This window comes from Panthera leo, chromosome E2 (assembly GCF_018350215.1).
Source record: "Panthera leo isolate Ple1 chromosome E2, P.leo_Ple1_pat1.1, whole genome shotgun sequence".
In the NCBI taxonomy this organism is placed as follows: Eukaryota; Metazoa; Chordata; class Mammalia; order Carnivora; family Felidae; genus Panthera; species Panthera leo.
In genome coordinates, this window is record NC_056693.1 from 30,684,973 (window position 1) to 30,698,828 (window position 13,856).

The 13,856-nt window shown below is 35.0% G+C and overlaps 1 protein-coding gene across 6 annotated transcripts in view; it reads left to right on the forward strand.

Moving 5' to 3' along the window:
• CHD9 (chromodomain helicase DNA binding protein 9) overlaps window positions 1-13,856 on the forward strand; it is a 233,048-nt gene that overhangs the window by 66,933 nt on the left and 152,259 nt on the right. For 4 of the 6 annotated variants that reach the window (XM_042920637.1, XM_042920642.1, XM_042920639.1 and 1 more), the window contains exons 1-2: window positions 8,639-9,069; window positions 10,804-12,426. In XM_042920637.1, the coding sequence (XP_042776571.1) occupies window positions 10,969-12,426 (1,458 nt within the window). In that variant the 5' untranslated portion in view covers window positions 8,639-9,069; window positions 10,804-10,968. Of the gene's footprint in view, window positions 1-8,637; window positions 9,070-10,803; window positions 12,427-13,856 lie in introns of those variants that run through there. The other 2 variants (XM_042920644.1, XM_042920638.1) reach the window with 2 other exon arrangements.

The following is a 13,856-nucleotide window of genomic DNA, read 5'->3' on the forward strand; positions in this document are numbered from 1 at the left end:
ATATAAAAATTTTTGACGTAGAACTTACATTTTATGGGAAGCATAAGCTTTAAACATGATAAATACGTAAAATATATAGAATGTTAGCCAGTGCTAAGGTAGAAAAATAAAGCAGGGAAGGGGAATATCCCGTATTGGACAGGAAATGGGGACATTTCATTTATTTATTTTTAATGTTTATTTATTTTGAGAGAGAGATAGAGAGTGAGTGGCGGGCAGGGGGTTGGGGGGGTAGGGGCAGAAAGAGAGGGAGACAGAGAATCCAAAGCAGGCTTTGCACCGTCAGCATGGAGCCTAATACAGGGCTCAAACCCACTAGCTGTGAGATCGGGACCTGAGCCAAAATCAAGAGTAAGCGCTTAACCAACTGAGCCACCCAGGCTCTGGAAATGGTGACATTTTAGATAGGGTGGTCAAGAAGGGCCTCAGTGAGAAAGTTACTTTTGAGGAAAGAACTGGATGAAATGAAAAAAGACTGTACATAGCAAGTGCAAAGCCTTGAGGAAAAAACATGTCTGGCTTTTTTAATTAAAAATATTTTTTAAGGGGTGTCTGGGTGGCTCAGTCGGTTGAGCGTCCGACTTCGGCTCAGGTTATGATCTCACAGTTCACGAGTCCCGCATCGGGCTCAGAGCCTGGAGCCTGCTTCTGGTTCTGTGTCTCCCTCTCTCTCTGCCCCTCCCCCCTTGCGCTCTGTCTCTCCCTGCCTCTCAAAAATAAAGAAACGTAATAAAATTGTTTTTAATATTTTTAAAAGTTTATTTTGCAAGAATGAGTGAGCAGAGGAGGTGCAGAAAGAGGGAGAGAGAGAATCTCAAGCAGGCTCTTCGCCGTCAGTGCAGAGCCTGACGCAGGGCTCTATCTCACAACCATGCCCCGAAATCAAGAGTTGGTCCTTTAACCAACTGAGCCACCCAGTTACCCTTAAATAAAAAATGTTTTTAAATTTAAATTAAATTTTTAATGTGTTATGTGTAAAATTCAGTGGCATTATTTCCACTGACAATATTGTGTAACCTTCACTACTGTCTTCCCTTTCTTCCCTACCTCCCTAAACAGAAACTACTCATTAAGAGATAACTTCTTATTTTTCCCTCTCCCTAGCCTCTGGTAATCTCTAATCCTTTTATCTTTATGAATTTGCCTATTCCACATATTCTAAATATTTTGTATAGTGGAATCATATAATATTTTCCCTTTTGTGTCTACTTATTATACTTAGCATAATGTTTTCTAGGTTCATCCACATTGTAGCAGGTATCAGAACTCTATCCCCTTTTTATGGTTGGATAACATTCCATTTTAGGTATGTACCAGATTTTGTTCATTCATCTGTTGATGGATACTTGGACTGTTTTCAACTTTTGGCTGTTGTGAATAATGCCGCTATGAACGTTTGCATATAAACATTTGGGTCTCTGTTTCTAATTCTTTGGGGTGTATAGTTTATATCTAGAAGTAGAATTCCTGGGTTATATGGTAATTCTTTAACTTTTTAAGGAACAACCACACTTTTTCATAGTGGCTGTGCCATTTTACATTACTAATGGCAATGTAGGAGTATTCCAACTTGCCCACATCTTTTCAAACACTTGTTACTTTTCATTTTTAAAATAATATTCCTAGTAGTTGTGAAGTGAAATCTTATTGTGATTTTGATTTGCGTTCTCCTAATGACTGATGTTGAGTATCTCTGTTAATTGGGCATTCCTATATCTTCTTTGGATAAATGTTTATTGAAGTCCTTTGTCCATTTTAAAATTGGGTTGAGTATAGTAGTGAGTTTTTGGGAGTTCTTTATAAATTCTAGCTATTGGGGTGCCTGGGTGGCTTAGTCGGTTAAGCGGCCGACTTTGGCTCAGGTCATGATCTTGCGGTCTGTGAGTTCGAGCCCTGCGTCGGGCTCTGTGCTGACAGCTCAGAGCCTGGAGCCTGTTTCAGATTCTGTGTCTCCCTCTCTCTAACCCTCCCCCGTTCATGCTCTCTCTCTGTCTCAAAAATAAAAATAAACGTTAAAAAAAATTTTTTTTTAGAAATAATAAATTCTAGATATTAAACTTTTATCAGATATATGATTTGCAAATATTTTCTCCCGTTCTGTGGGTTGTCTTTTTACTCTGTTGATAGTATTCTTTGGTGCACAAGTTTTTAATTTTTATGAAGTTCAATTTATCTTTTTTTTTCTTCTTTTATTACCTGTGCTTTTGATATTAAAGAAACCATTGCTAATCCAAAGTCATGAAGATTTGCCCCTATGGTTTCTTCTAATAGTGTTACAGTTTTAGCTCTTAAATTTAGATCTTTGATATATTTCAGTTAATTTTTTTTATGGTGTAAGGTAAGAGTTCAGCTTTATTCCTTTGCACGTGGCTCTTCAGTTTTCCCAACATCAGTTGTAGAAGAGATTATTTTTTCCCCATTGAATGTTCTTGGCATTCTTGTCAAAAATCAGTTGACCATGTGAAGGTTTATTTTTGGATTTTCCCTACTATTCCGTCAGTCTATATTGTCTATCCTTATGCCAATACCACATGTTTTGATTACTGTAGTTTTGTGGTAAGTTTTGAAAGTGGGAAGTGTGGGTCTTCCAACTTTGTTCTTTTTCAATATTGTTTTGGCTCTTCTGGGTCCCTTGAAATTCCATATGAATTTTAGGATGAGTTTTTTTGTATATGCAAAAAGTCATTGGAATTTTGATAGAAATTGCATTGAATGTGTAGATTGCTTTGGATATTAATGTCGTCTCAACAATATTAAGTCTTCCAGTCCATGTACACAGGATGTTTTTCCATTTATTTAGATCTACCTTCATTCCTTTCAGCAGTGTTTTGTCTTCAAAACAATGTATAGTCTTCAGTGTACACATCTTACATGTCTTTCATTAAATTTATTCCTAAGTATCTTATTTTCTAATGCTATTGTAAATGGAATTGTTTTCTTTCTTCCTTTCTTTCCCTTTCTATTTTATTTTTAAGTAATCTCTATGTTTAATAATTTCCTCTTTCTTTCTTTCTTTCTTTCTTTTTTTCTTTCTTTCTTTCTTTCTTTCTATTTTATTTACACCCAATGTGGGACTTAGGCTCACAATCCTTAGGTCAAGAGTCACACACTCTACCAACTGATCCAGACAGGTCCTCCAATGGAATTGTTTTATTTCCTTTACATAGTGTTGATTACTGTCTCACAGAACTACAACTGGTTTTTCTGCATAGATTTGTATCCTACAATTTTGCTGAATTTGTTTATTAGCTCTAACAGTTTGTGTGTATGTTTTCTACACACATACAAGATCATGTAATCTGTGAACAGAGATAATTCTACCTTTTCCTTTCTAATTCAGATGGCTTTTCTTTTACTTTCTTGCCTGTTTTCTCTGGCTAGATCCTTCAGTCTACGTTGAATACAAGTAGTGAAAGTGGGCATCCTTGTCTTGTTCCTGATTTGGGGACAAAAGCTTTCATTCTGTTACTGTTGAGTTTGATGTTAGGTGTTAAGTTGTTTATATAGGGCCTTTATCATATTGAAGAAATTCCTTTCTATTCCTATTTTATTAAGTGTTTTTATAATGAAAGGGTGCTGGAAGGGTAGTAGATTTTGTCATATGCTTTTTTTGCATCAATTGATATGATGATGTTCTTTTACCTTCTTTCTATTCGTGCAGTGTATTATATCGATTGACTTTTGTATGTTAATTACCTTTACATGTGTAGGATAATTCTCACTTTTTCATATAATACACCATATATGTACATATATGTATAAAATGCTGTGGGATTTGGTCTGCTAATATTTTGTTGACAATTTCTCCATCTATGTTTATAAGAGATATTAGTCTTTAGTGTCTTGTTTTTTGGTTTTGAGTTTTTTGCCTTGTGATGTCTTTGGCTTCATTATCAGGCATAATGTTGGCCTCACAAAATGAGTTAGAAAGTACTTCTACCTTTTTATTTTTGTGGAACAAGTTGAGAAGAATTGGTGGTGTCAATTCTTTAAGTATTTGGTAGAGTTCATTATTAAAGCCATCTGGTCCTGGACTTTTGTCCAGGGAAGTTTGGGAAGTTTTTGATTACAGATTCAATCTTACTTGTTATAGGTCTATTTAGATTTTCAGTTTCTTTTTGAGTCAATTTTTGTAGTTTACATGACATGTAATTTGTTCATTTCATCTAAGTTTATCCAATTTATTGGTGTGTACTGTTCATATTATTCTTATTTAAAAAGGACTTATTCTTATATAAAAAGGACTTATACAGTCCTTCTATAGTCTTATATGTAATATCCTCTCTTGTTTCTGTTTTTAGTAATTGGGATCTTCTTGTCAATTTTGTTGATCTTTTCAGAGAACTAATGTTAAATTTAATTGATTTTCCTCTTTTGTTTTTCTCTTCTTTATTTCATTTATCTCCGCTCTATTATTTCTTTCTGCTGCCTTTGTGTTTAGTTTGCTTATTGCTTTAAAAAAAAAATTTTTTTTAATGTCTATTTTTGAGAGACAGAGTGTGAGCGGGGGAGAGGCAGAGAGAGAGGGAGACATCGAATCCAAAGCAGGCTCCAGCCTCCTAGGTGTTAGCAGAGATCCCGAGGCGGGGCTCAAACCCACAAACCTCAGGATCATGACCTGAGCCAAAGTCAGGTGCTCAACCTACTGAGCCACCGAGGTGTCCCAAGTTTGGTTATTTTTTTAAGGTGTACAGTTAGGTTATCGATTTGAGATTTTTTTTTAATGCGGTTGTTTACAAGTATAAATTTCCCTTAGACCATTGCTTTTGCTGCATCATAACTTTTGCTTGTGTTTTCATTTTTATTCATCTGAGGGTATTTTCTAGTATCTCTTTATTTTTTATATAGGATTTTTCACATTTCAATAAGCTGGAAAAATTTTTGCTGATAGCTTTGAAAAGAGAAGCTGTAGGGGAGACATAAGTCTTCAAGAATTTGAAGGTTGTCATAATTAGGTTTGTTTTAAACAATCCTAGGAAGGCAGGAGGAAAATTGAACTTCTAAAGACATTTTTAACAGATATTCAAGTAGTTTCCTTAACAGGAACTGTTCTAGAAGTTAATAGATCTTTTTTTTTTTTTTTTTTTTTTAATAAAGAAATGGTGTTGAAGTTTGCCAGCTTTTTATTTTGCCAAGTAAAGATATTCTTTAAAATGACAGATAAATATTTCTGGGTACAACTTAAGTGTTTTGGTCACTGTTATTGAGAGAGTTGCTATTTGCTATCCAAAAATAACTTCAAATTTTACCACAGTAAAAAAGTTAATCAAGTGTTAGGCCAGAGAAATTTTGAACAGTGAAATAGCTCCCTATTGCCTCTAGGATAAAGTCCAGATTTCTTAACATGGCTAATTTAAAGCCTTAGATATCTGACCTCTGCTTGCCTCTCAACATCTCTGTTTTGGCTAGTAGTATGCTCTGGCCACACTACACTATTGAGTAGTTCTCTAAATGCTAAGTCCTCCTTTACCTCTGGGCATTTCTTGTAGTGTTTCCACTGTGTCCTTGCCAGTTTTAGGAATAATGCAAGAGAGTGAAAGGATTGTAAAACACCTGTTTCCTATTTTAATAGGGGTTACCGCTTCCTTTATTTAATACAGTACTTTATAATTCACCTTTGAGGCAGACAGGACTGTAGTTAATAGTTTGTGTTGTTATGTGTTATTTGTTTTCTGTTTTTTGGGTTTGTTTTTTGTTGTTTTTTTTTTTTTTTACAGATGAAAACAAATAGTATGTGATCTTCTCAAAATCATACAGCTAGGAAGTGGAAGAGGCAGGACTCTGGTCTATGTTTCGTTTTAGGTATCATGTTCTTTCTAATTCTTATGCAGTCATCCACTGATTCAGCAAAAATTTATTGTGTGCCTACTAAGCTAGGCAACATACTAAGGATACGAGGATGATAAAGGTGTTCCTTTTTTTTTCCCGAGGGTATATAGTCAAGTGGAGAGAAAATAAAAAGAAATATAATACAGATTTATAATGGAGTGTTATTTGTAGTATGCACAGGTTACTAGACAGTTGAATCAGGTGATTCTGAAGCTGAATTTTCTCCAAATATAAATTTGAAATAGCTATGAGTAGCTCATAAACAAAGTAAAAATTAATGTAGCACAAATTTAATGTATAGAAATGCTGAAGAGATGACTAATAGAAAACGAATAATTTGGTAGGGATCAGTGCTCTTAGTATTAAATGGAATGAGACTCTTAGTGTGTAGAATTTACTGGGAAGACTAATTCATTTAGTAGAAAAATATTGAGAGATTTATTTGGAGAATACAGAGATGTCTTGGAAAGAAAGCAACTGTTAGATATTGAGGAAGTCAACTTACAATTGAAGTATGTTTATATACATAAATCCTGTTTCAGAACACATATTCAATGATTTTGTTTTTACTCTTAAGGCCCAGTTGAAGTGTTAGCTCATCTCTATGCCTTTGCCGATCTTCTCCAGAAATAATTAACTGCGATCTAATCTGTGCCACCATAACATAGTGCTGTGTATACATCTCTGCTAAGGCATATATCACTATGTGTTTATGTGTTTTCTTCCCCTCTGGATTATGAACTTTGTGAAGGCAGGGATTCTGTCCTTTTGATGTTTGAATCCGTTTTGTTTGATCCTCAGGTCATTGGCATCCAGTAAATATAGAAATGAAGATAGAGAAGTAATTTTATTTTGATTCTAAATACTTGTCTCAACCTTAGAAGAATTCTGTCCCCCAAATGTATTCTTTTAATGTACTTAATCCATAAGGCCCCCTACAGCAGTACTCCCAACTTACATTTCTGCCTTTATTTTCTACTTTTCTTCCTTTGTATATACCCTCTGCAATGGTCATACTGTACTTACTTCCTTCATGCTATTTCTTTATTCCTGAATTCTTTGACCTTCCCTTCCAGTCCTTTTCTAATAAGACTTCTTCAAATGCTAACTGTTCCCAGAAGTTTTTCCTGAATAACTTGCCAAAAATGTTATTTTTATAAATTATCTTCTCGATGAACCTGTGCCTCTCTTAGGACACAATTACCATATTTTATTCAATATGTACTGTGTTTTTCTCATGCCATTCCCCCCTTTTTACTCCATTTAAATTCTGAACTTCCTGAGGGCAGAAACTTTTGCAGTTTCTACAAAGTTGCTTTGGATATAATAGACAGTCCATAAATATTTGCCTAATTAAACAACAAGTTAAAACAAGCTTGATGTGATATTTTCATAAAGTTAGAAAATGGTACATTTACAGAATAAATTACAACACTAGATCTTAAGAACTTAAATGAGCCTTGTGTCAATTGTAGAATAAACTGTTCAAATCAGAAAACATGGCTTTATTAGATTTTTTGTGCATTTTTTCATAGTTCACCTTCAGTCTCAGTTTTTATAACTAAGGTCGACTACTTACATATGTCTTATCACATATGGAATCTGTATCTTCTTAGTATAGTATCGGTGTTTATGTTCATTTTCTTCATTATTAGATGTTCCTCTTATGTACTTTTAGCAAAGCACAAGTAACGTGCTGATAATGTTCTATTTACATGTCTAAATTCCCTCAGGTATCAATTACTACTTATCATCGAGTTTGTGTAGGTTGTTGTTTATCCATAAATGTTTATTGGATGAGAAAATGGCAAACTTGTTCTTTTTTTTTTTAATGTTTTATTTATTTTTTTTTAATTTTTTTTTTTTAATGTTTATTTTTGACAGAGAGAGAGACAGAGCATGAGCGGGGGAGGGGCAGAGAGAGAGGGAGACACAGAATCCGAAGCAGGATCCAGGCTCTGAGCTGTCAGCACAGAGCCCAATGCGGGGCTCGAACTCACAGACCATGAGATCATGACCTGAGCTGAAGTCGGACGCTCAACGGACTGAGCCACCCAGGCGCCCCTGTTTTATTTATTTTTGAGAGAGAGAGAGAGAGAGACAGAGCGTGAGCAGGGGAGGGGTAGAGAGAGAGGGAGAAACAGAATCCAAAGCAGGCTCCAGGCTCTGAGCTGTCACGGTAGAGCCTGATGTGGGGCTCGAACCCATGAACCATGAGATCATGACCTGAGCCGAAGTTGGATGCTTAACTGACTGAGCCACCCAGGTGCCCCCAAACTTGGTTTCTTAATTAAAATGTCTACTTCTCCCATATTTTTGTTAAGCTTCAGGTTATATAAATGTAGAAAACACTCTGCTTTAGCATAATTTACCATCATGTACAAAATTGCAAAGACTGTACCAGTTCTTTCCTGTATGGACTGTTTTGTTACTGCTCTGATACATATTTATTTCCAGAGCAGTTTCCTAAAAATACTTTAACTGTTTTTTTTAAGAACAAATGTTTTTTTAAGAACTGTTTTTTAAGAACAAATAGTAAATCTGTATAAATTAATAATGTTTTATATTTATTTATATTTAAGTTCACTGTTATCACAGTAAATAGAACTATATGAACTAATGTCATATCTGTCAACATTCAGTTGGGCAGTAGATTTTTATAGTTCTGGGTTCTGAACTCTTGAAGTAATACATTCTCATTATTTAAGAAGTTAATCCTAAGATGCATATTTTTTCCCCCTTTTAATATCTCTGAAATTGGGATGTGTCTCAGTATTTCCCAGGTGGCTGTCATGGAGTCGTTGTCTGTGTGTACACAAAGTTAGTCATGGTTCTTTATCTTGCCATCGCTTCAGTTGGGCTACGTTCAATAGTACCACATGTGTTTGTTATTTAAAATATCTTTACAAATATACTCTGTTTTTCAGTATTTAACCAAAAAGGCATTGATTACATAGAGAGGCACAGAAACAGAGTAGCAGAGCATAAATTTAATATTAGTGAAGCAAATATTTGTTGAAGAAATGACAGCAATTCCACATTTACTTACAGAGCAACAATCAAGTGCTTTATGGACCAAGCAGAGTACCTCAAGGCAGAAGAAATTGTCAGATCCTTTGGAATAAGACTAAGTCTAAAAACCTTTAAAAAGGTCATTTCGTTCATTATAAAATAAAAATGTGAAGTGGTATAGTGCCATAGTTTAATTGACGGCATTTTTTTTTCTTCATGTTATATCAGGTAATGATGTATCTCATATTTGATGATGTATTGGATTTGGTAACTTTCATTGTATCTCATTTTATGTTCCTCTTGATAATCATACATCCATATAAAAGCATAAGACATGGATTTCCTGATTAATGACTTAGGTATACATAAAAGTTCCCTAGTCTGGAGTCTGAAGCTGAAAATAAGATATGCTCCAGAGAAGTGATTTAACCTACCTTATATTTTTCTAATGGCTTTGTTCATTGCAGACCACATAGCCCTTCATCTGTTCCATCTCACAATTATAAAATCAAGAAAAATAATTTTTTTCTGTATTTCACTTCTAAAATCATATATTTGTTAAAGCACTTGGATACCATTGTGCTTAACAATGAGTCAATTTCTAATTACAATTAATATAGACTTTGGTAGGTTTTACTTTTCAGAATTTTTCAAAAGTATTTCTACATTAAAATAGCGAACATTTATTTAGGAAATTTGTATTTCCTAATATGGACCTCCCAAAATAGAAGTTCTGGAAAAGTTTCTTAGGCCTTTGCTAATTTTTTTTTTAAGTTTCTTTCTTTTTTTGAGAGAGACAGAGATAGCGCAAGTAAGGGAGAGAATCCCAAGCGGCCTCCGCACTGCCAGTGGGGCTTGAACCCATGAAGCCATGCGATCATGATCTGAGCCGAGAGCAAGAGTTGGACACTTAACCAACTGAGCCGCCCAGGCGCCCCTGGCCTTTACTAATTTTTAAATAAACTAATATGTAGAGGAGCAGGAACCTCCATTTGTGGTTCTCTGTGCAAGACAGTAGGGCAGAGCTATAAATTGCCTTTATGAAAAAATGTTTGGAATAATACAGGCCTAGAAGAAAATTAGCTAGCCATTTCATGTTAATGAGTAACCCATTAGATCCTTTCCACACAGAAGTAGCGTGTATGTGTGTGTATATATATACATATATTTACATAAATGTAATCATTTTTTCCTCTTAAGACTATCATAAGACTAATTTATTACTTAGCTCAAGCTGCTACTGTTTATTTTTGCCTTAGTTTGATTGTCACCACACATTTATTTGCACAGTTTAGTAAGTAAGCAATATTTGTATTCCAAATGATCTACTGGGACAAGGGGGGAGACTTAGGGACAGAGTAATGAATATGACTATTAACAGGAAGGTGCTTGCTTTTGCTACATGGATATCTAAATCAGTTGGTTCTTAGGAAGGCTCATCTTCCATGGGGGTGGGCAAGGGGACCATGGTAGCAATATGTGGGAACATCCCCAACCTATCACCTGTCTGCATGGTCTGTCAACTGACCAGATAGCTAACTCATCTCATTTGGGCCAATCTGAGAAGGTCTGATGTCAGCTATCTTAACATTGCTTTCAAGTGTAATACATACATTTTTTATGCATGCCAGGGCTGCTAGGGAGTGATGCTAGGGAGTGATGGCCATTTCATGGTCTACATGAAAGTCTGACATACCATTCTCAAAGTTTACATTCTATCAAAATATATGAACTTCAAAATGAAAGTAATATGCATTATTACTTTTAAATGCATATAGTCATGTCCCATGCACCAGCATTTTTTTTTCCTTGTAAGGAATATTAATGAGCTTTTTGCAATGAATTATTCTATAAAAAATACTGTACACTGAGATTGTAGGTTTTTAAAATCATTTATAAACTTTGTAGAACTTTAATGAATACTCATCATTAAACTTTGATTGCTTTTTCTTATTTTCCTAGGATTCTGACACTTCATGACATGTCATTATCTAGAGCAATAATGAACATTGACCTGTTTCGGATTAGTTGATGACCTTTGGAAATGATCCAATAGTATCTACTACAGAGAAGCTGAATATACTTCATTTGGAGTGAACAGCTCAGATCGTCACTGGATTTTTCAAGATGACAGATCCAATGATGGACTTTTTTGATGATGCCAATCTTTTTGGTGAGACCTTAGAAGGTTTGTCAGATGATGCATTTGTACAGCCAGGACCTGTTTCACTAGTCGATGAATTGAACCTGGGTGCAGAATTTGAACCTTTGCACATAGACTCACTCAACCATGTTCAAGGTACTCCAACACATCAGAAGATAACTGATTATGAGCAGTTAAATCAGTTTGATTCAATGAAATTTCACCAGGTCAATCAGCCTTTTGGTAGCCCAGCTGAACATGTGTTATCTCCACACTCTCAATTTAATTGTTCTCCAATCCATCCCCAAAACCAACCCAATGGTTTGTTTCCAGATGTAGCAGATGGCAGTCCAATGTGGGGCCATCAGACAGCTACCAGCATTTCAAATCAAAATGGGTCTCCTTTCCACCAACAAGGACATTCTCACCCTATGCATCCAAATAAAAGCTTTGTGGTACACCATGACTTTGCCTTATTTCAGGCCAGTGAACAACAAACACAGTGCACTTCACTACGCTCACAGCAAAACAGAAACAGTCTTAACCCAGGGCAAAATTCTCTTAGCCAGTCTAAAAATTTTATGGATGTTAATGTTTCTGGTCCACACAGAGTCAGTGTTAGCCACCCATCACAAATTACGAATGCATCTACGTCGCAACAGTCTCTTTCAATGCAGCAATTTTCTCAAACATCAAATCCTTCAGTACACTTCCTCAAGTGTAGCAATCACCAAGAAGGGAATTTTAATGGACCTTCTCCAAATATGACTTCTTGTTCTGTCAGTAATTCACAGCAGTTTTCTTCACATTATTCCTTTTCCAGTAATCACGTCTCACCCAACAGTCTTCTGCAGTCCTCTGCTGTTCTTGCACCTAATCATACAAATCAGGCTTTATCAGATTTTACTGGAAGTAATTCCTTTTCACCTCATAGGGGAATCAAGCAAGACTCCACTCAGCATATGCTAAATCCCAATACATCGTTGAATTCAAGTAATTTCCAAATGTTGCATTCATCACATCCTCAGGGTAATTATAGCAATTCAAAATTATCTCCTGTGCACATGAACTTCCCAGATCCTGTTGACTCAGGAACTCAAATGGGCCATTTCAATGATCACGTAGAAACTAATGGCTTTTCATCTTTAGAAGAGAATTTACTTCATCAAGTAGAGTCTCAAACTGAGCCATTCACGGGACTTGACCCAGAAGACCTCCTGCAGGAGGGTCTCCTTCCCCAGTTTGATGAGGCAACATTTGGACAGGATCATTCAAGTCATGTTTTAGATCATGACATTGAACGGCAGTTTACTTCACATCTGGTAACTCGGCCTTCAGAGATGGCTCAAACTCAGTTGCACAGTCCAGCTCGCAGTTGGCATTCATCACTTTCGAATCATCAGCATTTACATGACAGAAATCGCCTATATTTACAGCGACAGGTTTGTAGCTCTTTTATTTTGATGATTTCGGGTAGGATGGACTTTTACTCATTGAGTTAATTTTATGTGAGACCTATCCATGGTTGCTCAAACTCAGTCATTCTATTATGTGAATATGCATATTTTGACACAGGTTTTGTTGCTTTAACGGACTTACATTTGGAAATTATTCATTGATGTGCTCAGAGCAATACGTTAACTTCTATATTTAGAAAATAGGTTTTAAGACCTTTTTGTAACTTTCAATTATAATTGCCTTTAATGAAACAATTTATTATCAAAAAGGAAAACTTAACCATAATTAGAAGGAAAACAGTAGACTGGGAACGTTTTATCGCAATGTTTATCATGTTAATACTCTTATAAAGGGCTCATATAAATTTATAAGCAAACTTTTAAGACCTCAGTTGATAACTGGATAAAGCATAGGAGCTGAAATTTCATAAAAAGGTAAGTTGAGCTAATAAAACATTCAGAATAATATACAACTTTAATAATTCAGTTTGCAGTGTGGTTTCATTTTTATGTATTAGAAAAAAAGTTAATGCTTAATGCTGGTGAATTTATGGTGAAATTGGAACTTATAGACCTTTGTCAACTGATACAGATATTTTGGAAAACAATTAGGTTGTATGTTTGAATATAAAAATACTTTATTACAATACCCCAAACGTGGCAAAAGTAATATACCCAAAGATATTTATCTCCTGCTATCTATACAGGACAGTTGGAAGCATCATAGTTTATTATCATAGTGTATTAGGTGGACTATCACAAACATTAAAAAGACTTTGAAGACTAATACCGAATACCATGTTAATGATGTGGGAAAAGTATAATTCAAAATTAAGATCACAGTAAAGTGGTTAAGAGTACAGGCTCAGGTACCAAACTACCTGGGTTAGAATCTTAGCTACTGTTACATACTAGCTGTGTGACTTTTAGCTAATTGTAGAATTTCTATGTGCCTCATTTGCTTTACCTTTCAAATGTGGAATAATAACAGGATCTACGTAGTAGAGCTTTGGTAAGGATTTAAAAAGTTATAATATGTAAAAGTACTTAGAACTATGCTTAGTATGTAGTAAGCACTTAATAAACATTTTTATAATTATGCTTTTTCTCATAGCAGTATGAAAATATGCATATGAAAAAAATATTAAAATAGATTCTTTCAGTCAGGGTAGTACAATTATACTTTCCTTTGTTTTCTATAGTTTTTGTCATGCTACCATGTTGCTTTTATAATAAAAAGGTATTTAATGTAATATTTTATCATTTGTCTGAAATCACGTTAAATTAAGGATTTCTAAAATGCTTTAGTTCCTTGGTTACCTGTGAGATTTGGTGGACAATGTAATATATCACAGTATTTAAAATTAAACATGTAGGGACCATTCATTCCTTTCAGAGCTTTCAAGTGTTTAAAG